General features: G+C 37.0%; 1 protein-coding gene across 2 annotated transcripts in view; it reads right to left on the bottom strand.

The window, feature by feature from the left end:
• Nucleotides 1-24,596, bottom strand: part of MIX23 (mitochondrial matrix import factor 23) — a 35,357-nt gene that overhangs the window by 6,806 nt on the left and 3,955 nt on the right. For both annotated transcript variants that reach the window (XM_004467169.5, XM_058295709.2), the window contains exons 2-3: nt 6,337-6,462; nt 946-1,092 (exon numbers count right to left, since the gene is read on the bottom strand). In XM_004467169.5, the coding sequence (XP_004467226.1) occupies nt 946-1,092; nt 6,337-6,462 (273 nt within the window). The remainder of the gene's footprint in view (nt 1-945; nt 1,093-6,336; nt 6,463-24,596) is intronic.

Genomic DNA, 24,596 nt, shown 5'->3' with positions numbered 1-24,596 from the left:
AAAAGGAATGAATGGATTATAAAGTAGGTGGGGCAAGTGTAAACAATAGATGACTATAGGCAAAAAGCACATGGGAGTTCCTTGTATTATTCTTCTAAGTTTGTACAAGAGTATATCAAAATAAAAAAGTTATCCCCTAAACCCCTCCTTTCAAAAGACATTCTGCTGAATGCATTTCAAATATTCTCTTGACAGGTCTTATACAAGGTCTACAAAGAAAGAGTTCTGCTGCAACTATATTCGGAGGTCCACACACTATCTAGATTACAGTTGACTTTGGGAATATAAAGCTTCCTCTGTCAGTGGGCACATGCTATTTTCTTAAAAATAAAACATGGCAGGGATGAGGGAATAAAGTGGAAACAAAGAAGTATTAAAAAAAGAGTCAAAGATCCATAGCAACTTCTATACAGCAGAGAAATGAAATATAATGAGGTTATAGTGTATCTGATTATATTTAAATAGTATTATATTTTTATGGCTGAAGAGGATAATATCCTAAAGTCAAATAACCTGTATTACACTTCAGCAGATTACTAAAGAATGAAACCAGAGGTAAGTATTTTCAAAATAAAAATACATTAAGAAATGCTTTTTTTCAAGTTAACAGGTAATTTCTGTCCCTAGATTTTCTGATGCGGTGTTAGTGTGTATTGATTCTTTGTCTCTAAAAGTATGGGGAATAAAGGAATAGAAATAAGTGATTACATCCTTATTTTAGCTAAAGCTACTATACTGTATGTTTGTGAAATACATATTAATTTACCCATTAATATCTAAATGCAATAAAATAAAGTCCACTGAAAATGAAGTATTAATCTTCTGATCAAATTTTTCTTAAGTAAGATTACCTTACTCTAAATCTTTAATATTAAAGCCTGTCTTTATATTGAAGGCTAAACTTGGAAAAATTTTGCCTCAGGAATGTAAATTCTGCTCACTTACCTTTGTCTGTTCTTTTCTAAGTTGCTTTAATAATGTTAAATTGTCCAAATTCTTTTCCCTCTCTTCTCGGAGATCTTTCACTACTGCTGAGGTCTGAGCTATACAGTGTTTTATGACTCTGTCCCTACTGGCATGAGCCGCCATCAACTAAAAGAACAAAGGAAGAAAAGGGAAGAATCATATCAATTTTTTGCATCTTATTTTTAAGCTATCGACACTGAACACTTTCTAAAATCATTTTTAAATATAGAGAAGAACACTGCACAGAGCCAGATAAATCACCTAAAAACAGCAAAGGGGTTAACATCTCTGAAGGTGAAAGGTCAAGGGGTTGTCTTCTTCTTCAATATGCTCCCAGTATTTCCTGCTGCTCTCCTCCACCCCACCCCCCAATTTGGATTTTCACTTGATTTTCTTTAATCCTATATCCCTCTCTCTTCCCAATATCCCATCCACATTTTCCTCTATCCTACTCTCAGACATTGGGCCACTTCTTACTGTTATTCTTCCTTTCTTTTTTTATTCTTTCATAATTTTTCTAGTGTCACATTATCACCAAAAAAAAAAAAAAGAAATTATAAACTAAGTGAGGTACAAAATCTCTATAAACTAAGTGAGGTACAATAAATAATAAAGAATGTTACATCTATCTAGGTAAGCCAGAGCCCTAGCCAAGATCTTAAAGTTTAAGCATGATTAAGGAAAATTTACATATGAAGCACAGATTATTGGTTCCATCAATTGTATGTATTGACTGAAAGTAAGGGCAACCCTTTAATATCCTCCTTCTTAATGTAACAAATCTAATATAACAGTTCTCATCTATTTTCTATCTTGATATATGAAGAATGATGGTCATAGTCCAAACATACCTAAATATTGTTGACATTCCCAAAACTTGGGAATATCCTCCTTCTTAGTGTAACAAATCTAATATAACAGTTCTCATCTATTTTCTATCTTGATATATGAAGAATGATGGTCATATTCCAAACATACCTAAATATTGTTGACATTCCCAAAACTTGGGGGAGAGGCAAAGCAAAATACTAAAATAATATGTAATTGCTATTACAATTAATGGTGCATAGATAAAAATAGAAATAATAAAAAATTAATGGTGCATTAATGCACTAATTGTAAGTAAAATGCTCTATTTATTTATTTAGGAGGTACCAGGGATTTAATCCAGGACCTCGTACATGGGCACTCAATCACTTGAGCTACATCCACTCCCCAGTAAAATGCACTAAATATAAGTAAAGACACTAAATGTAAGTAATGTGTCAACTTGTTCCATCTGAAGAAAGCATATATTAATATTGCTTTAATATATATATATTTAATATATATTTTTATATAGTTTAATATAGTATAACTGTAATAAGGATAACTTAATATGGCCTAATTCATATTTAAAAGGAAAATCTTTCATAAACATTTGCACTAAAACCATTCCTCACAATAAATTATTTGAACTAAATTTCTCAAATGATCACATTGGGACCTTGTGGCTGAGAATTGCTGGTCTAAATATATCCCAGGAAAGAACAAACCTTTGCATTGCTAAAGTACAATACTAAAAAGGTATTACTTATAAACTATACCCATATAAATAGAATTAAGCTACCTAACATTAACCCCACCTATATATAGCAAATTTCTTTTATATTCTGATTTTTTTTTTCAGTTGTAACATTTAAGATTCACAAGGACAACTTCAAGGCACACTATATTCCACTGACTAATACAGTACTTCCATTCCTTGTTTACTCCTGCAGGTTAATTAGTGATAATTAAAAGAGCCATTTAGAGGAGGAAACTATTCTTTCCAAAACAGAATAAGAGCCATCCTCAAAGCTAAGAAACTCTCCTTGTAGCTGTGTAAAACTAAGTATTTCCATGCTTCAGTTTCCTCTTCTGTAAAATTACAGATTATAATTAAATAATCTCTAATACCTTTCCAACCCTAAAACTTTGGGGCTATACAACTCAAAATACACATTCACATGCCAGATGGTTTTTGTTTTTTTTCCCACCAGATGGTATTTAATCATTTTGAAATTTTGTCTAACATACCAGCAATTGGTGAAACAGCACTAGCACCAACTAGAAGCCTATCACAATAGTCTTTTTAATCTGCATTTTAAAATCAAAGTCCCATTTTGTACATTTTATTGAAAAGCCTGGCATTTTGTCATTCCTTTGGGTCTCCTTCACCAAAAGCATTCTTCACCTCCTTGTTTGGGCTATCCTCCACCATTTCTCTCCGTAAGTTGGCTCCTTTTCTGTGGACACATTTTTTAGCTATTGACCACCTTCCTATTCTTACCTGCCTACCTTTCCTTCAGATAAGCACCAGTGTGAACTCACTCCCATGTGACAGAAATTACTAGGCAAATCACTTTCTACTCTGTATTATCAATTATGTTAGTCTGGTTTTCATAGCCATCTTTCTATAAAATTCCCAATTAACTGGCATATGCAGGAGGAACACACTTGGACTTGTGTATATGTATGTCAAATAGAGACACTGATAACAAATAAAAGACTGTGGGAGACTGGATGTGGCTCAAGCAGTTGAACACCTGCTTCCCACATGGGAGATGCCTCCTAAATAACCAAAAACAAACAACAAGCAAACAAATGAAAAATTCAACTCAGGGGAGCTGATGTGGCTCATGCTTAGTAGCTGAGCACTGGTTTCTCAAATAGGAGGTCCCAGTACCTCAAAAAAAAAAAAAGACTGTCTGGCATGAACCTAGTAGGTTAAAAATAGGACTAAACAAGGCTTAGCACATTAGTAATTCAGATGCCTAAGGATCTGGTCACATTAGAATTGTTTCTGGTATATTTAGTGCTTATCTAAAGCATTGGGATACATTTTATTAAGACAGTGAGATAGAAGGCAAGGCCTCTAGTCAAAGAGAAAAAAATCCTAAATAATAACCCTATCATATATACTGCCTTTAATTCAAGGTAAACAATTTTGAAATGATGGCATTTGGGGTGGGGGAAGAGAATGTTTCAAAAACTAGTCTAAAGGGGGTATATCTAGGACTTCCCAAATTTATAAATTTTACTAGGACTACTGAGAACTTATTTTAGTGTAAAATTTTTACCTATACTGCTTTAATCATTATTTCCAAACAATTCTTTTTACCTTTAAGAGAATTATAATGCCAACAGTTTCCCTGATTATAGTTATTTGGTGTTTTCATTACTATAATAAAGGTTGATTCTAAATTAACCTAAATTTCCCAAGCATCACTTGCTTTAGAGTCTTGACAATGACCCTTGATTAAAGAGATGCCTTTAAGAATTACCCTAAATCAATCATTTGTAAAACACTGTTTTTACTGTTCATTATTGATTTTTATGTTTATCTTGGTGGTAAGCATTGTAAAACTAGAAAACTTTAATGGATTGAAGGTATGCTTAATAAGGGAATTTCATTGAAATTATTTAATTTTTAGTATGAGTATATTGTTAAGATTTGGAATTTCCAAAATTAGTGCTTCAAATAACTTTGCTGATAATCTCCTATAAAAAAAGTATTATCAGAGGGATTAAGAGATGACTGCTAAGGGGTGTGGAGTTTTTTTGGAGTAATGAAATTGTGCTAAAATTTTTTGTGGTGATGAATGCACAACACTGTGATTGTACTAAAAGCCATTTATTGTACACTTTGGATAGGTTATATGGTATGTGAGTATATCTTAATAAAACTGCTTTAAAAAAAAGTGTTATCATCAGAGTCTGAAATTCTTTCATCCACTATTAAAGGAAGGCTCAGGGATGAAAGTACATCAGGGTGAACATGAGAACCTGGATTCATCACTTCTTGACTGAGACAATAATTAAGGGAACTCAGTAGTACTTATTGGTATGGGCACTCTGATGCAGGCCCAATCCCTGCCACAAAGCTACTTGATAAACAATCCTTTACATGACATTCATATTGCTGGGTCCTTCTAGGAAACAGACACAGAGGAAAACCCAAACATGTATACAAAGATATCCAAAACAGAAAGGTACCAAATCTAGTCTGCAAGGTTATCCTGGCTTGAGAAGAGGATAAGAAATAATAATAATAATAGCAGCAGCAGTAAACACGTAAGTAAAACTCTTAGTGCAGTCAGCGTTTTATATTAACTCATTAAATCCGCCAATAACCCTATTAACTAGGTACTATTACTATACTATTTTATAAATAAGCAAACAGGCAAAGAGAGATTATATAACCTGTGTAAGGTTACCCAGCTAGGAAGTAGCAGAGGTGGAATCTGAAAGTAAATCTAGAATCTGTATGGTTCAACACTATACTATAAATGTTTAGGTTAATGAGAAAATTTTGAATGGAAACATTTGAAGAGATGATAAACATTTTAAGTTTCTACACAGATACCCCAAAAAAATGAAGTGAAATGTCAAACAACTTCACAGTAGGACTTGGACTCATACTTTCTACTTTTAATACTGGATCTATTCATTAAAGACCCCAATCTTGCAATTTTCTCAATACACAAGAATTTCCTGGTCACTCAATAAAATAACATTTTAATATAAACGTAGAGTAAAAATACTGGGAGCTAATGCTTTGAATTCATTTGATATAAACTTTATCCAAACTTATTTTTTTCCCATAATTGAGAAATGGACTTTAGATTTTAATTTCTTTGTAATAAAAAATGAATCCAAATAGTAACCTTGTGGCAGAACCTAAAATAGCAAGTATTATTTGAACTTTAGTTTCTACCTTAATGAAAAGGATAAAAATAAACTATAAAAAATATTTAGCTATATCCTTATTTCCTTCTGCTTTTGGAAATTAGAAAGATAAAGGAAATCTTTTAAGTGGCAATGAAAAATATATCTTCTATTTGAGAAACCAAATCCTCAGAAAGGAACAATTTATCTGTGGCTTTCCTTATCTCCCAACCCCCAAATGCTGTTGTGCACCTTTCTGAAAAATGAGGGGAGAAAAAAGATAGAGAAGGTATGAAGGATTTTAATTCTTAAATCAGCTGTTAGGCTCCACAGAACTGATTCATTCAAAGTCATTGCTCCTGTTTCATTGTTCCATTTCAATGTTTCATTCTCCCCTTCATTCTACTGTGTAGCAGGTTTGCTTAAATTAAAAGCTGCAGATGAGGAGGCCAAAACAGGACTGTTCCCATTCTTTAGAACTGTATCTTCACAAATGTGTGCATAAGATCACATTTTCTTTCATTTAAAGATACCAGATCAAAACTAATACACACCCTCAAATGTGGGCAAAGAAATATGAAGATGTCATTCTTTAAACCCACAGTTTAATTATGTATCAATTTCTTATTCTGCCTGCAAAGGAAAGTATTTTAAAAAGAAAGACTCAAAAGATACACTTACAGACTCATAAAGTTGTTTACAGGTTTGGCTGGCATCAATTTTCCCTGCAAAGGAAGCTGTTGGAACCGTAGTGTTTAATTCATGTACTATTCTGTCATCAATTGTCCTCATCACCTTGAGTAATTCCTATATACATTTAAAATAAAAGAATAATAACTTGAATGAAAAGTGAGAAAAAGCATTTATATAAAAAATAAAGCTCTGGGTTATTTTACAATCTTTTAAGTTAGAGTGAGAAAACCATGCCAAATACAGTGGTAACCATAGGAAAATCTTTATTCAAAGAATGATAGGTTATATAATAGTAATTCTAACGATGGGTACTAACTCTGTCTTCTTTGGTCAACTGTGATCCCCTTAAGGGTAAAGACTGTTTTACTCAAATTTGAATTCCAATTCTTGGCATGGTGCTTTAGCAAACAGCATGTGCTCTTTCCATCTTCAGCATACAGTCAATAAAAGGTGCTACTGAACCTGACTACCATAAATTCTCCAAAAGGATCCAGCATAATTGCTTGCTCTATTCCCTCTTTTCCTACCACTCTAAAATGTGATGTTGAGTAGAAAATTTTTGTAAAGATATACAAGAAATATTATTAGAGGTAAACTTGCAAAATTATACCCATACCCTTTCAAACTTTAAAATTCTTTTACCATGACCACATAATAGTTTTGTAAAATAATCAGTAAAACAAAACATGCTGACAGAGAAGACATCAAATTTCTTCCTGGGTTTCTTGTTCATAGATCAAACGGGAATTAATTTTACCTTTGCTTAGTAGTCCTACCTCACATTTCACAAGGATCCCTCTCAAAGAGTCTCCAAGTCTCAAAAACCAATCAAAAGAAAAATAATACCAATGAGGGGTGGCAGTGAGATTTAAAAAGACTCTGGTGAGTTTACCTACATAGCACAGTCCCTTCTCACCACATTTGGATTACGATAATACTTTCACTTGTCACTAGAAAAAGCTAGGTATCCGCTACACTCTGTCTTCAGCTAATATAAACCCTAGAAAAGGTTTTGCTTCTCTATTTATTTCTTAAATTTACACACACACAAAATTATGACTAACTGAAAAATCATCAAGAAAACAGAAGAATATTACACTGGAAATATACTTATTATTGAAAACATCCAAGAAGCTGGTATTCAACAGTAAAGCATATTAACAGTGACTTTACTTGATCCATAATTTATCTTCCTTAATATACTATCCTATTTTTTTTCCTTGCTAAACTTAAATCCATGACCTAAATCAACTCCTCCATTTCTTTCCCTACCTATTGTATCTATTAATAAGTAGATATAATTTCAAAATAATTTAAAACTTACAAGACAGTTGCAAAAAATACAAAACCTATACAGAGAAATCCAACATATCCCCCACCAAAGATACCACCAATTTTAACATTTGCCACATTCATTTTATCATTCTATCATCCAACTACCAATCTATCTACCTACCTGTCGACCCATTTATCCACCTATCTGTATTCTGATCAGTTGAGAGTAGGCTGTACACATCATGCTCCTTGAATACATAATACTCCCATGTAATTTTCCTAAGGAGCAGAATATGCACTTATGTAGCCAAAATAAGTAGTTATCAAGTTCATATGTAACATTTTAAAGTCCTGCTGTATGATATTATATCATGAGCATTTTGCCCTTCTTACTAAAAATGTCTTAAAGACATCTTTAAAAGTTGCACAAATAGTCTATCCTGTGGCGGTACCATAATTTATTTGGCCACTTTGCCATTAATGAACATTAGGTTTATAATCAATTATAAATAACCAGTCAATTTAGTCTAAGTCTGCAGCTAGGTTCTGTTCTTACCATTCCACTGACCTTTACTTAGCAAATTTAATGGTCTTTTTTTTTACTTCATTCTAAAGGAAAACAGCTTGTGGAAAGCTAACCCCATAACTCTGAGTCAGTAAAATAAAGGTAAATGACAGGTCTAAAACTACTCATTATTTTAACCCTTCTTCCTGTATTGGACTTCTTAGGGGCTAGATAATAATCTCAGCACATTCACTAGGCAACCACCACTTATATGTTGAAGAATATACAATGACAGTAGTAGGGAAGCGGACTTGGCCCAGTGGTTAGGGCATCCGTCTACCACATGGGAGGTCCGCAGTTCAAACCCCAGGCCTCCTTGACCCATGTGGAGCTGGCCCATGCGCAGTGCTGATGTGTGCGAGGAGTGCCGTGCCACGCAGGGGTGTCCCCTGCATAGGGGAGCCCCATGCACAAGGAGTGCACCCCATAAGGAGAACCGCCCAGCGCGAAAGAAAGTGCAGCCTGCCCAGGAATGGTGCTGCACACACGGAGGGCCGACACAACAAGATGAACAACAAAAAGAAACACAGATTCCTGTGCCACTGACAACAACAGAAGTGGACAAAGAAGAACATGCAGCAAATAGACACAGAGAAAGACAACTTGGGGTTGGGGGGAAGAGGAGAGAAATAAAATAAATCTTTAAAAAAAAAACAACAACAATGACAGTAGTGGTAAATTCCAAAGAAATGGTGGCTGCAACTTAAGGAGTCAAAAAAATAGGTAAGTAACAGACCGCCTTGCCAACTTACCTATTTTAAAAAGCATCCTTCAAAATCTCTCTCAAAAACCTATCTAGATTTTCATTGAGCATTGTGGGCAGATGGTGATGGATTAACAGGCAGAGCTGAAAGCTCTCACAAAAACAACAGAGAAAGAGCAAAAAGTTGTCCAAGGAACCTGCTTTAGGGGTCAGCAGACTAGGACAGTGCTACACACTCCCTGGATAGTGAGGGACAGAGAGACAAAGAAGTTGAAACAACAAACGTGAGTTACCAAGCCCGTATGGTGCCAGGAAGGGTTCCCCTCCCCCACCCCCAAGATATTAAGCTGGGATAAGCCACCTGCCTGGCTCATTGCAGCCGACTGAGCAGGGAACAGATATCTTTCTCTCCGTCAGCTGTTTCAAGGGAAAGGGAGGGGAGGTTGGGGTGCTTTCCTTCAGTGAATTCAGCCAGAGAGCCCATTTTGAAACTCAGATCTGGAGATTCAACACTGGAACACAGCAAAGGCAAGACTGAAAACCTCTGTGGAAAATGTGCTGACAAGCGCCATCTGCAGGCCCATGGAAATTGCATGGACAAAAACAGCACACTTTATCCAACCCCTGGGAGAAAATCTGCACCCAATTTGTGAGTCCCTGGACTGATTTTGAAAACTTAAGCTGGGCAATTTCAAAGACTGGGAATAAGTTGAACCAAATATCAAAGAAGAACTATGAAAAAAAAAATAGGCAAGAGAGAAATTAGCCATCAGAGTAAATTCACCAACATATTCAGATGCTTAGACATCAGCAAAAAGTTACAAGCCATACTAGGAAACAGGAAGAGATGGCCCAGCCAAAAGAACAAACCAAATATCCTGAAGAGATACAGAAATTAATACAATTAACCATGATAACCACACAACTCTCCTAAATCAAAGAATTTAAAGAAAATATGACTAAAGAAATAAAGGATATTAAGAAGACAATGGGAGAGCATAAAGAACAATTTTGAAAACCTACAAAGAAAAGTAACAGACCTTATGCAAATGAAAGACATGATGGATGAGATTAAAAATACATTAGGGGAAGCAGTTGTGGCTCAACTGATAGAGCATCCGCCTACCATATGGAAGGTTCAGATACTCAAGGCCTCCAGACTCGTGTGGTGAGCTGGCCAACGTGCAGTGTTGCCACGTGCAAGGAGTGCCGTGCCATTAGGGTGCCCCATGGGCAAGGAGTGTACCCCGCAAGGAAAGACACCCCACACAAAAAAAGGGCGGCCTGCCCAGAAGTAGTGCTGCACACATGGAGAGCTGACACAGCAAGATGACGCAACAAAAAAAGTGACAGTTTCCCACCGCTGCATGACAAGAATGCAAGCGGACACAGAAGAACACACAGCAAATGGATATAGAGAGCAGACAATGGGGAGAAGGGAAAAAAATAAATAAAACAAATCTTAAAAAAATAAAAAACATTAGATGGGAGGGAAGCCAAGATGGCAGCAGAATAAGGAGCTCCTGAAGTCAGCTTGTGTTACAGGGCAGTTAGTAATCACCCAGAGCTACATAAAGCACCTGTTTGGGGGCCCCAGGAGACCAAAAGAGTATCCTGCAACACCTTTGTAAGTATGGAAGGAGGAAACTGCCCATCTGCAGAGAGGATTCATGAGTAGAACCCTCCTCACTGCAGAGGTCAGTGTCCATGGCGCAAGCTGCCTCAGGAACTATTCTGTGGCTAGAGTTGGAAGATCCATTTCCCAAAAAATGGGGGAGGAAGATGTGGTGTGGCACCAACTTCAGCTACTGATTAGTAAATTCAGCAGACTAAAGTACAATCCTAGGAACAACTAAACTTTGAGCTTGTCCAGGTCAGAAAGAGGCTGGTAGCTGCCATTTTTACTTCACCCCCAGCATGAAGTGAAGTAGGGCTGATTGAAAATCACCATGCTGGAGGACTGGCTTCTCTACCTCCAGGTCAGATTGCAGGTCTAGCCTAAAACCTAACCGTGGGGCAAGGAGGAAGATGGGGGAACCTGTACCACCTCTCTGGGAAACTGCAAGCCACACTGGAGAGGCCAGTGCCTATCCTACTCTAATAGTGCAAACTGCCTCAGGAGCTATTCCATGGCTGGAGTTAGAAGCTCCTTTTCCCATAAACGGGAGAGAAAGAGACAGTTGTCCAGGGATCGTAGCTACTTCTTATTAGTAGACTCAGCTGGCTAAGCATAATCCTAGAAACAGCTAGGGTTTGAGCCTGTCCAAGTTGGAAAGAGTCCAATAGCCACGATTTGACTCCACCTCCGGGATGAGGGGAAGCCTGGCTGACTGAAAATCCAGTGAAGTTCGAGACTGGCTTCTTTCCACCAAGATCTGAATGCAGCCCTAGCCTAGGCTCCAGCCCCATCTCCAGCAGAGAGGAAGCTGGTGGGACCTGCACCAGGTTTTCCAGGCAACTGCAAGTGCTCTCCATTAGCACAGACTGAATAGTTGGTCACATGGGGCTGCATGCCTGCACCCCAAAAGGATAGGAGAAGTGCTGGGCATCCTTGGCCTCTCTGGGCAGTGGCAAGAGTTTTCAGCCCATACCAACTGGTTTGTTGAGTGCCTTCAAATCCATCTCCACCTCTGTCCCCAATAGGATAAGAGGGGGCTGGTGTTCCCTCAGCTTCTCAGGACAACTCAAGGCACCTTTGGCCTGCGCAAACCCAACCGTTGGGCACCTGTGGCTCCACCCCCATCCCCAGTAGGACAAGAGATGGACTGTTTGCCCAGACTTTCTGTTACCTGCCTAGACTGGTGGGTACTTGTGGAGCCACTCCCACCCCCAAGAGGATAGAAGGAGTCTGGTGTCTCCATAGCCTCTACGTACAACAGCCGGTACTTTGTCTATAGGGGCTGCACTGTTGGGTGCCTGTGGATCCAACCCAATACTCTAATAAAATAGGAGGAAGCTACTGTTTCCTCAGCCTCTCCAGGCAACGGCAGGTATTCTCAGCTTAAAGGGACTGAACTGTTGGGTGCCTGCAGAACCACCCCACCACCCAAAAGGAGAGGAGGGGGCTGGTACTTCCTCAGCCTCTCTGGGAAACGGTGGGTACTTTCAGCCTCCAGGGACTGAACTGTTGGGCATTGGTGGTTCTGCTTCCACTGCTAAAGGGCAGAAGGGACATTACTCCCTCAGCCTCTTAGGCAATTGCAGGTGTATTTGGCCCACAGAGTAGATTGTTAGGCACTCCAGAGGGTCCATTCCCACTCCCGGCAGGGAGAGGGTCTGGAGCTACATCAGTTTACCTGAGCAACTGTGGTCATTTTGGACCCATACGACAGAGATTGCTGCCCACAACTATAGCTCCATCCCTGCCCAAGGTAGGGGAGGAAAGAGTGTGAAGCTTCATGTCTCTCCAGGCAACTACAGACAGTTTTGTCCTGCCCAACTTGGATGATTATACACAGCTGCAGCCCTGACCCTACATCTGAAAGAGAAAGGTGACAGAAGCTTCATCAATTCCTGGGGCAACATGAACAGCTTCTGCCTCCATAGCTTACAACATCAACTACATCCTTGGCTCCAACCAGCAAGGGAGAAAAGACAAGAAAACCCTAAACTAAAGGGAGAAACTGTACCCAGAATAAATACATCTAGCACGCCAGGTGCAAAAACACCAACAAAAAATTACAATCCATACCAAGAAACAGGAAGATATGGCCCAGTTAAAGGAACAAGATAAGCCTGCAGATGACATAAAGAGGTTGAGAAAACTAATCAAAGATGTCCAAACAAATTTCCTTAATAAATTCAATGAGATCGCCAAAGAGATGAAGGATATTAAGAACACATTGGATGAGCACAAAGAAGTATTTGAAAGCATACAAAGAAAAAGAACAGATCTTATGGGGAATGAATGGTGCAATAAATGAAATTAAAAATACATGGAAGCTTTATCAGTCAGTCAAAGGGGTGCTGATGTAAAGTACCAGAAATCTGTTGTCTTTTATAAAGATATTTATTTGGGGTAGGAGCTTACAGTTACCAGGCCATAAATCATGTTACTTCCCTCATCACAGTCTTTTGCCTGTGTTGGAGTAAGATGGCTGCCAATGCCTGTGAGGGTTCAGGCTTCCTGGGTTCCTCTTTTCCTGGGTCTTGCTTTTCTCCAGGTTCACGTTTCCTCTCTTCCCAGGTCTTGCTTCTCTTTTCTCTGTGTGCTTACTTCCCAGGGCTCCAGCTTAAGACTTCAGCATCAAACTCCAACAGCAAAACTCCAGCATCAAAAGCTCCAACTCTGTCCTTTGCCATGCCTTTTATCTGTGGCCCAGTCAAAGCCCTAATCATAATTTAATCATGTACAGGTACAGAGCAGTTTACAAACATAATCCAATATCTATTTTTGGAATTCATAACTATATCAAACTGCTATAGGAGGCATATAACAGCAGATCTGAGGAAGCAGAAGAAAGGATCAGTGGGTTCAAAGACATGGCCTCCAAAAGCGAACATACAAAAGAACAGATGAAGAATTGAAAAAATTGAAAAGGGTCTCGGAACTAAATGACAGCAAGAGATGTGCAAACATACATGTGATGGGTGTCCCAGAAAAAGAGAAGGGAAAAGGGGCAGAAGGAATATTTGAAGAAAAAATGGTGGAAACTTTCCCAACCCTATTAAAGGACACAGATATTCATGTCCAAGAAGCACAACATACCCCATCCAAATAAATCTGAATAGACCAACTACAAAACACATATTAATCAGAATGTCAAATGCCAAAGACAAAGAGAATTGAGAGCAACAAGAGAAAAGCAATGCATAACATATAAGGGATACCCAATAAAATTAAGTGCCATTTTCTCATTAGTAACTATGGAGACAAGAAGGCAGTGGTGTGATATATTTAAGATACTGCAAGAGAAAAATTGCCAGCCAAGAATTTTATACCCGGCAAGATTATCTTTCAAAAATGAGGGCAAGAGTAGAATATTCACAGATAAACAGAAACTGAGAAAGACCAGCTTTGCAGGAAATACTATATGGAGTATTACAGGCTAAAAAGAAAAGACAGGAGAGAGAGGCTGAGAAGAGAGTCCAGAAATGATGACTGTCAGTAATAGTAAATAAAAGTGTCAAAAAATAAACAGATAAAACGCAAAGATCAAAATGGATGAAATAAGAACTGCCTTAACAGTAATAACATTGAACATTAATGGATTCAACTCCCCAATCAAAAGACACAGACTGGCTAAGAAATAGATAAGAAAATATGAGTAATCTATATGCTGTCTGCAAGAGACTCACCTTAGATGCATGGATTCCAATAGACTGAAAGTGAAAGGTTGGAAAGAGATATTCCACACATGCAGTAACCAAAAAAAAAGCTGGGGTAGCTGTACTTAGATGATACAGACTTCAAAGGCAAAACTGTTATTAGAGACAAGGAAGGACACTACATATTAATAAAAGGGAGACACACCAGGAATAAATAACCACCTTAAAATGTATATGCATCTAACCATGATGGCCCAAGATACATGAGGCAAACACTAGCAAAACTGAAGGGGGAAACAGACATCTCTACAATAGTAGTTGGAGACGTCAATACACCACCCTCAGCATTGCATAGAACATCTGGGCAGAGGATCAATAAAGTAATAGAGAGCTTGAATAATATGATAAATGGACTAAACCTAATAGACACATACAGAGCAGTGTACCCCAAAAAAGCAGTATATATATTCTTTACAAGGGCTCATGGATCCTTCTCCAGGATAGACCATATGCTGGATCACAAAGCAGATCTCAATAAATTCAACAAAACTGAAATTATACAAAGCATTTTCTCTGATCATAAAAGAATAAAGTTGGAATCAACAAGTGGCAAAAAAAAAAGGGAAAATTCACATACATATGGAGATTAAACAACATATTCTTAAATAATCAGTGGATCAAAGAAGAAATTTTAAGAGAAAGCAATAAATATATTGGGACGAATAACAATGAGAATATAACATATCAGAACCTATGGGATACAGCAAAAGCATATTGAGAGGAAAATGTATAGTCCTCAATGCTTACATTAAAAAAGAAAAGCTAAAATCAATGACCTAACCACACAGCTGGAGGAACTAGAAGAAATGCAAACTAATCCCAAAGCAAGTAGAAGGAATGACATAACAAAGATCAGGGCAGAAATAAATAAAATTGAGAACAAAAAAAACATAGAATTAACAAAACCAAAACTTGGTTCTTTAAGACTAACAAAATAAAAAAATCCTTAGCTAGACTGACTAAGGAAAAAAAGAGAAAAGATGCAAATAAATGAAATAAAAAATGAAATTGGTAATAACATTACTAATGATCCCACAGAATAAGAGCAATCATAAAAGGATACTATGAACAACTTTATGCCAAAAAACTAAACAATATAGACAAAATGGAAAAATTCCTAAGAACATATAACCTACACTGACTCTAGAAGAAAAAGATGACTTCAACAAACTAATCACAAGTAAAGAAATTGAAATAGTCACCAAACAGCTCCCCAAATGAAAAGCCCAGGACCAGACAGTTTCACAGGTGAGTTCTACAAAGCATTCAAAGAAGATTTAATACCAAAGAAGATTTAATACCAATCTTACACAACTTTTCCAAAAATTGAGCAAGAAAGAATGCTACCAAACTCATTCTATGAAGCCAATGTCACCCTAATACAAAAGTCAGATAAAGAGGTTTAAAAAAAAGAAAATTACAACCCATTTCTCTAAAGAACATAGATGCAAAAATCCTCAATAAAATACTTGCTAATCAACTCCAACAACACATTAAAAGAATTATTCATCATGATCAAGTGGGTTTTATACTAGGCATGCAAGGCTGGTTCAACACAAGAAAATCGATCAGCGTAATAAACCACATTAATAAATCAAAGAAGAAAAATCACATGATCTTATCAATTGATGCAGAAAAGGCATTTGACAAAATCCAGCATCCTTTCTTGATAAAAATACTACAAAAAATAGGAATTGAAGGAAACTTTCTCAACACGATAAAGGCCATAGATAAAAAACCCACAGCTGACATTGTACTCAAAGGTGAAAGACTGAAAACTTTCCTGTTGAGATCAGGGACAAGGCAAGGATGCCCATTGTCACCACTGTTGTTCAATATAGTGCTAGAGGTTCTAGTTAAAGCAATCAGGCAAGAAAAAGAATTAAAAAGCATCCAAATTGGAAAGGAAGAATTAAAACTTTCACTATTCACAGATGACATGAAACAATATCTAGGAAGTCCTGAAAAATCTACAACAAAGCTGCTAGAGCTAATAAAAGATTTTAGTAGAGTGTCAGGATACAAGATCAACAGGCAAAAATCAGTGGCATTTCAAAACACTAGTAATGCGCTCTCTAAGGAGGAAGTCAGGAAAAAATTCCATTTACAATAGCAACTAAAAGAATCAAATATTTAGGAATAAACTTAACCAAGGATGTAAAGCACTGTATTCGGAAAACGATAATGCATTGCTAAAAGAAATAAAAAATGACCTAAATAAGTGGAAGAACATTCCATGCTCATAGACTGGAAGACTAAATATCATAAGATGTCAATTCTATCCAAACTGATATACAGATTCAAGGTAATCCCGATAAAAATTCAACCAGCATTTTTTAAACAAATGGAAAACACAATTATCCAATATATCTGGAAGGGTAAAAGGCCCCCAAAAGCCAGAAACATCCTAAAAAAGAAAAGTGAAGTTGGAAGACTCTCATTTCCAGACTTTAAATCATATTACCTAGCTACAGTGGTAGAAACAGCATGGTATTTGCATAGACACATAGACTAATGGAACTAACTGATGGCTCAGAAACAGACTCTCACATCTAAGGCCAAGGGATTTTTGACAAGCCTGTTCAAAACCCACCCTGGTGGGACAGAAGAGTTTATTCAGCAAATGGTGCTGAGAGAATTGGATATTCATACCCAAAACAAAGAAAGACCCCTATCTTACATCTTATACAAAAATTAACTCAAAATGGATTAAAGACCTAAATATAAAAGCAAGTACTATAAAGCTTCTAGAAGAAAATGTAGGGAAACATCTTCAAGACCTGGTGGCAGGTGGTAGATTCTTCAACCTTATACCAAAAGCACAAGCAATGAAAGAAAACATGGATAAAGAGGGCCTCCTCAAACTTAAACACTTCTGTGATTGAAAGGACTTCATCAAGAAGTTGAAAAGGCAGTCCACTCAATAGAAAAAAAATTTGGAAACCACATATTCAATAAGGGTTTGATTTCCATTCTATATAAAGGGATCATACAACTCAACAATAAAAGAGCAAGCAATCCAATTAAAAAATGGGCAAAAGATTTCAATAGACATTTTTCCAGAAGAAGAAATACAAACGGCCAAAAAGCACATGGAAAGATGGTCCATACCACTAGCTATTAGGGAAATGCAAATCAAAACAATAATGAGATACCATCTAACACCACATAGAATGGCAGACAACAATAAATGCTGGAGAGGATGTGAAGAAATAGGAACACTCCTTCACTGTTGGTGGAAGTGTAAAATGATGCAACCTCTGTGGACGAGTTTGGCAGTTCCTCAGTAAGCTAAATATAGAACTGCCATATGATCTAGCAATTCCTCTACTAGGAAAATATCCAGAAAAACAAAAACTATGTCACAAACAAACATCTGCACACCAATGTTCACAGCAGATGAAAACAACACAAGTATCCATCAACCAATGAATGGATAAACAAAATGTGGTATATACATACAATGGAATACTACGCTGTAATAAGAATGAAATTGGGGCACATATGATAACATGGATGAATCTTGAAGACACTATACTAAGCAAATAAGCTTGACACATAAGGACAAATATTGCATGGTCTCATTAATATGAAATACGAAGAACAAACACATGGAGTTAACACCTAGAGTATAGGTTACTATGAGGTAAGAGAAGACTTGAGAAGAACTATGGATGCTTAATATGTAAATGTTTTAATTAACTTGACTGTAAAAGTGTGGAAATGGATAGAGTTGATGGTAACACATTATAGTGAGTAGCAATTGGTTTATAAATGGGATTGTGGTTGAAAAGGGTAGTCTGGGGAAGTAAATGTCACTTGAAAGAAAGCTAAAGAATAACCTAGGGACTGAAGAACACAGTGAACCAAGAGGTGGATGAGAATTGTGGTTGCAGGTACAAATCAAAGAGTGTCCTGTGAGGTAGAGCAGATGTACATCACTATTGGAGGGTGGTGGGAAAACTGCAATTGGTGTGACTTATAGACCATGGTTAAAACAATACTATAATATTCTTACATTCTTACATCAATTCCAAAGATGCACTGTTGATAATGGAAAAAGTGTGCCAAATGTACAATATGGACCATGGTTGGTGGTAATAGTCTGATGATATTATCTCATAATCTATAACAACTCTTCCACCACAGTTTGGTGTGTTGGTGAAGGAGTGTTGAATGGGAATTCTACACATGTGTATGATTGTTTTACAAGTTCACAACCTCCATAATAAAAATGTATTTTTACACAATAGGGTGGGTTGAGGTAAAAATACACCAAATGTAACATAGGGACTATAAACAGTAGTAAATTTCTGTAACAAACATTTCACAACAAAGCAAAGTGTTGGTGGAGGGGTGATATATGAGACCTCTGTATTATGTTACGTATGTTCATTTTGTAAGCTCACAATCTTTACATTTACTGTTTATACATGTTCATGTGTGAATGATATACTTCAATAAAAAACACATTTAAAAAAAATACATAGATGGGAAGCGGATGTGACTCAAGTGACCGGGCTCCCTTCTATCATAACGGGGGTCCAGGGTTTGATCCAGGGTTCGATTACCAGGGCCTCCTGGTGAAAGCAAGCTGGCCTACACAGTGATCTGGCTTGAGTGGAGAGCTGGCCAGGCAGAGTGCTAGCCCGTGCAGGAGTGTTGGCCCATTTGGCACAGTGGCCCAAGGGAAGAGTTGGCACAAGATGATGCAACAAAAAGAGGCACAGAAGAGAGACAATAAGAGATGCAGCAGACCAGGAAAATAAGGTGACGCAAGAGATTGAGCACCTCTTTCCCACTCTGGAAGGTCCCAGGATTGGTTCCCAGTGCTGCCTAAAGAGAAAACAAGCATACATAGAAGAACGCACAGGGAATGAAAACAGAGAGCAAATGACGGTGCGGGATGGGGATAAATAAATAAATAAATAAATAAGTCTTTTTAAAAATACAGTAGAGGCACATAAGAGCAGATGTCAATTGCTTTAAGACAAATTAGTGATTCTGAAGACAGGTCATCTGAACTGGAAAATCAGAAGAACAGAATGGGAATGGAATGGGAAAAAATGGAACAGAGTCTCAGGGACCTGAATGACAATGGGAAATGCACAAACATTCACATTACTGGTGTCCCAGAAGGAGAACAGAATGGAAAAGGGGCAGAAAGAATATCTGAGGAAGTAATAACTGAAAACTCCCAACCCTTATGAAGGACAATGCACCCCAAACAGAATAAGTCCAAACAGACCTACCCCAAGACACCTACTATTCAGAATAACAAATATCAGACATTAAGAGAGGATTCCAAAAGCAAGAGAAAAGCAAAGCATCACATAAAAGGGAACCTCAATAAGATTCAGTGCCGACCTTTCATTAAAAACCATGGAGGAGAGAAGAAAGTGGTATGACGTATTCAAGGTACTGAAAAGGAAAAACTGTCAGCTAAGAATTCTATATCTGGCAAAAATGAGGGTGAGGGAAGTGGATCTGGCTCAACAGATAGAGGGTCCACCTACCACATGGGAGGTCCAGGGTTCAAATCCAGGGCCTCCTGACCCATGTGGTGAGCTGGCCCACTCACAGAGTGGAAGCATGCAAGGAGTGCCCTGCCACACAGGGGTGTCCCCCGTGCAGGGAAGCACCACATGCAAGGAGTGTGCCCTGTAAGAAAAGCCGCCCTGCATAAAGAAAGTGCAGCCTGCCCAGGTGTGGCACCACACCCACGGACAGCTGACACAGCAGATGACGCAACAAAAAGAGACACAGATTCCTGGTGCCCCTGACAAGAGTCCAAGCAGACACAGAAGAACACACAGCGAATGGACACAGAGAGCAGACAATGGAGTGGGGGCACAGAAATAAATAAAAACTAAATCTTAAAAAAAAAAAAGAGGGTGAGTTCCAAGCCTTCAGACAGACAGACTAAAACTGATAAAATGTTACCAAAAGACCATATTTGCAAGAGATACTAAAGGGGGTGCTGCAGTCTGAAAGGGAAAAACAGGGGCAAGAGATTTGGAGAAGAGTTTAGAAATGAAGATTATTAGGAAGGGTAAACTAAAGGATAAGACAACAGAAAACAGAACAATATGACAACAGAGATCTAAAGGTCAAAATGGAAGTATTAAGTAGCAACTTTACAGTGATGTTAGCGAATTGTAATGACTTTACAGTAAATGTTAATAAATTGAACTCCTCAATCAAAAGATATAGATTGGATTAAAAAAACATAAGCTGTCTATATGTTGTCTATAAAATACCCACCTCAGATGTCAAGGACACAACCAGGTTAAAAGTGAAAGGTTGGAAAAAGGTATTCCATGCAAATAGCAGCCAAAGAAGAGGTGGAGTAGACCAGAAAAATGTAAAATAGCATTATAGTATATGAATGATAATTACTCATGCAACTGGCAAACTGTTCCTGTGATTACTATTCTGTAATTTTTTTCATACAAAATAAACATTTGCTTTTAATTGAGAAGGGCTGGAGAAGAGATTTATTTTTGGATACTTCATTTTTCTTTAACTCTTTCTTATTCATACCCTCTAAAATAATCTATCTGGATCAACAATGATTTAGCATGACTACTGTTGAACAAGACTTTGAGATTTTCTGCCTCATAAAATTAGGAGCTGGCAAATTTTTATGTGTTGTAATTCATTGTTTTAAGATGTGAAGCATACTCAAATAGGAATTTGATTATCTAGAAAGAATTATGACCTAAATTGAAATAATTTATTTCATTCTTAGAGATTATGTCCAATAGAGCTGCAATATAAAAATTAGAATTGTTATAATTTCTATTATATTTGAATTATTATTTATATTTATAAATGTCTGTTGCTATGCTATTTTTTATAATTGATTATATTAAATCTAAACTGGCCTTCACACTCTTTCGAAATCTGTGATTTCTTTCAAGCTATTTTTCTATTTATTTTACAATTTTGCATTAAAGGACTTTTTAACAGCTAAAAAAAAGCAACTGATTATATACTTTGAATAGCTCACATGGTATGTGAATATCTCAATAAAACTGCTTAATAAACAAATAAATAATTGTGCATGAATAGCCAGAGATAGCAGTTATGTACAGCAGGGGAAACAGAGAGATTGAGAGGTGAGGAATTTTCTTATGTTTGTTTTTTATTATTATTATTGAAATAATGAAAATGCTTTAATAATGATTGAAGTGATGAACACACAACTACGTGGTTATACCAAATACCATTGACTGTACACTTTGGATAAATTGTATGCTTTATTAATATGTATCAATAAAAGTGATTTGTTAAAAAAAACAAAACCAGTGCCTGTTTCCCACATGGGAGGTCCCGGGTTTGGTCCCCGGTGCATCCTAAAAACAAAAAGAACGAATAATAATTAAAACAAAAGAAGGAAACAATCAAGGGAGCCAATATGGCTCAGTGGTTGAGTGCCTACTTTACACATACAGGGTCCTGGGGACAGTCCTGGTACTTCAAAAAAACAAATAACAAGAATAAAAATACCTATCTAAATCAAACTGACCTTCTGAGGCCAAGTTTCAGTCTTACCTTTTGGATAAAACTATCTTTGGCTATGAGAGCCCTTGGCAACCTTTCTTTTTTCAATACATGCAGCAGTGCCACAGAGTTTAATCATTTATCATCTCACTCTTCATTCAAGAAGTATTTACTAATGCAAGGTACTAATAATAGGATTGTATAAGGGAACTCTGTATTTTAATGCATAATTTTTCAGTAAACCCACAACTTCTCTAATAATAATAATAAATGAATAAATTACTAATGCCTACTATTAATGTGTGTCAATTAATAGTATGCACTGGGAAACAGAAGTGAATAAAACAGCAAAGGTTCTTACTCTCATGGAGCTTAAACGCATATGGGGGAGGTAAACCACAAACAAGTACCCTAATAAACAAGATAACTGCAGATACTGAAAAGTATCTAATGGCAAAAAACAAGAACAAAAAAACTGAAAGCCTCTCAGAGGAACATCTAACATGAGACCTGAATGATGAGAATGAGTAGAAGTAAAATATTCTGAACAAGAACAAACTTTGATGTGTTTGAAGAATTAAAAGGAGGCAAGTGGCCCTGGAGTAAATAAAAGAGACTGGTATGTGATTAGGTCCAAGGACCATATAGGCCATGAAAATGATTGTTGAATATACCTGTCTGACATTAATCAGTGCTAGAGCGAACTATTAACAAATTGATATTTAAAGCCATAAGACTTAGAAGAGATCACTGTGGGAGACTGTAGAGAACAAATTGGGGCTACTGATCAAGAAGGCATTCTAGCAACTAAAAGTAGAGGAGGAAGACTGTGATGTCACAGAAGTCAGAAGAAAGGTTTCAAGAAGGGAATGGTCAATTGTGTTCAAAGTTACTAGGTCAAGAAAGATGAGGACAGAAATTAACTTTTAGATTTAGCAGATGGAAACCATGTGTGACTTTGACAAGAGTCATTTCAACAGACTGTTCAATGGACTGAAAAGTTAATGTGGCTTAAGTACAGAGTAAGAGAAAACATGGTATAAGATGAGGCATGAGGATGAAGATATAGCTCAAGAGGCTGAGTGCCTGCTTCCCACGTACAAGGTCCCAGGTTGGATCCCTGGTACCTCCTAAAAACAAACGAAAAAAAAACAACTCTCACTGGGGAGTAGATATAGTTCAGTGGTTGAGAACCTGTTTCCCATGTACGAGTATAAGTTCCTTATACTGCAAAGGGAATTTATGCAGCAATATTAACTACAATGAATGTAATGAATCAGATTTCACAATCTTATTGATAGAACCTACAAATGTGTATTATCAAATATAACAAATTTTCTTTGTGTGCTAGACAATTTTTCACATATGATTTAGAGCTTGGCTTTCAATAAATACTAGCAACAATTTAAATTAAATAACATTAAAAACTTACTTCCTTAGTTTCATTAGCCACATTTCAGGGGCTCAAGAGTCACATATGGCTAGTGGCTATCATATTGGACAGCATGAATATGGAATATTTCTTCTATCATAGAAAGTTCAATTGAACAGTATTAAATTATAGAAAATATGACAATCTTTACATGATAATGTACTAGTTACGGTGAACTGTGAGCTATTCTAAAATGTCACAAAAAAAGATAGTGGAGAAGCTAAAGATAAGGAAAAAAGGAATAAAGATGCAGGAAAAGATTTCTTTCAAAATTGGAAAGAGAGAAGGAAAAGAACTACCACTTCGGTAAGCACACATTTATTTATAATGGAAAAAGTGCTAAAGCTTTAAGGAACTCCAAATGGTCTAGAGAAAAGCTTGCAATGAGCAGAGACAGCGAGCAGACAGCAAGCAGAAAGATGAGGAAGCCATCTGGGGAAGGGGCGGGGAACAAAGAAAAGCCTGGGTGCCCTCAAACTAAGAACAAATGAAGGTATATGCAAGAACAAGAGTGTCCTACTGCTGTAAATGCATGTGCATCATTCACAAGGAATTACTGACAACCTACCTGATGCTTAACCCAATGGCATATCTGTATCTCTCATAAGTTCACCAAGAAAATATATAGAAGACATCCTTAAACATACATCAAAATAAACTACAACACAAGTCCATAGAGATAATACAGAAACACATACAGTTCATTTTTCTCTTAAGTCACATCTTTATGTAGGACCTGGGACCGTAATCAGATTCTAAATGTCAAGGCAAATTTTGCAGTGCCTCCAGCTTCTCCTATCTTTTTATCCTCCACAAAACAAGAGATTCTGATACATGGTTGACCATTTAATTATTCATGCACTTCTCTTAGAATTGCCTTTTATGTCTTATTTCTAATTGTGGAGTGAAAAATCTCATCTTCCTTAAAGGTAATTTGGGTACTTAAGAAGGACCCATATTTAGTGGTGAGGAAAAATAACCTTTCTATTGCCCCTAAAAGTATACTATACTCTATTTCTAAGGTTAATCCTAAAGTAAATTCTTTTCATGATTTTGGGTGGCTTTTTGGGTATATGGGGGATGAGTGGGGGGGGGGTGTGTACAATAAAGAATGCTCCAAAAAAATTGTCTGGAACTCCCCTAATTATTCTTCTCCTCACCATCTGCCTAAAGGTGCCCAGAAGTAGAAACTATTTGCATGGTACACTTTTCAGACAGACCAGGTTCCTCAAACTCCATTTTTACAGCAATGTTCATACAACGCTTTTCCCAGGCCACAAATAACCTTGCACACCAGTCAGAATTCTCTGTCATTCAGCACTCTGAGGACAGGAAAAGAGCAGCTAGGTATACTGCAAAAGGAACCATCATTGATGCTAAAAAAACAAACAAACAAAAAAAAAAAAAACCTGTTTAGTCTGTACCTAACTATCAGATAA

Source organism: Dasypus novemcinctus, chromosome 4 (genome assembly GCF_030445035.2).
Source record: "Dasypus novemcinctus isolate mDasNov1 chromosome 4, mDasNov1.1.hap2, whole genome shotgun sequence".
NCBI lineage: Eukaryota > Metazoa > Chordata > Mammalia > Cingulata > Dasypodidae > Dasypus > Dasypus novemcinctus.
This window is presented reverse-complemented; position numbering and strand designations above follow the sequence as displayed.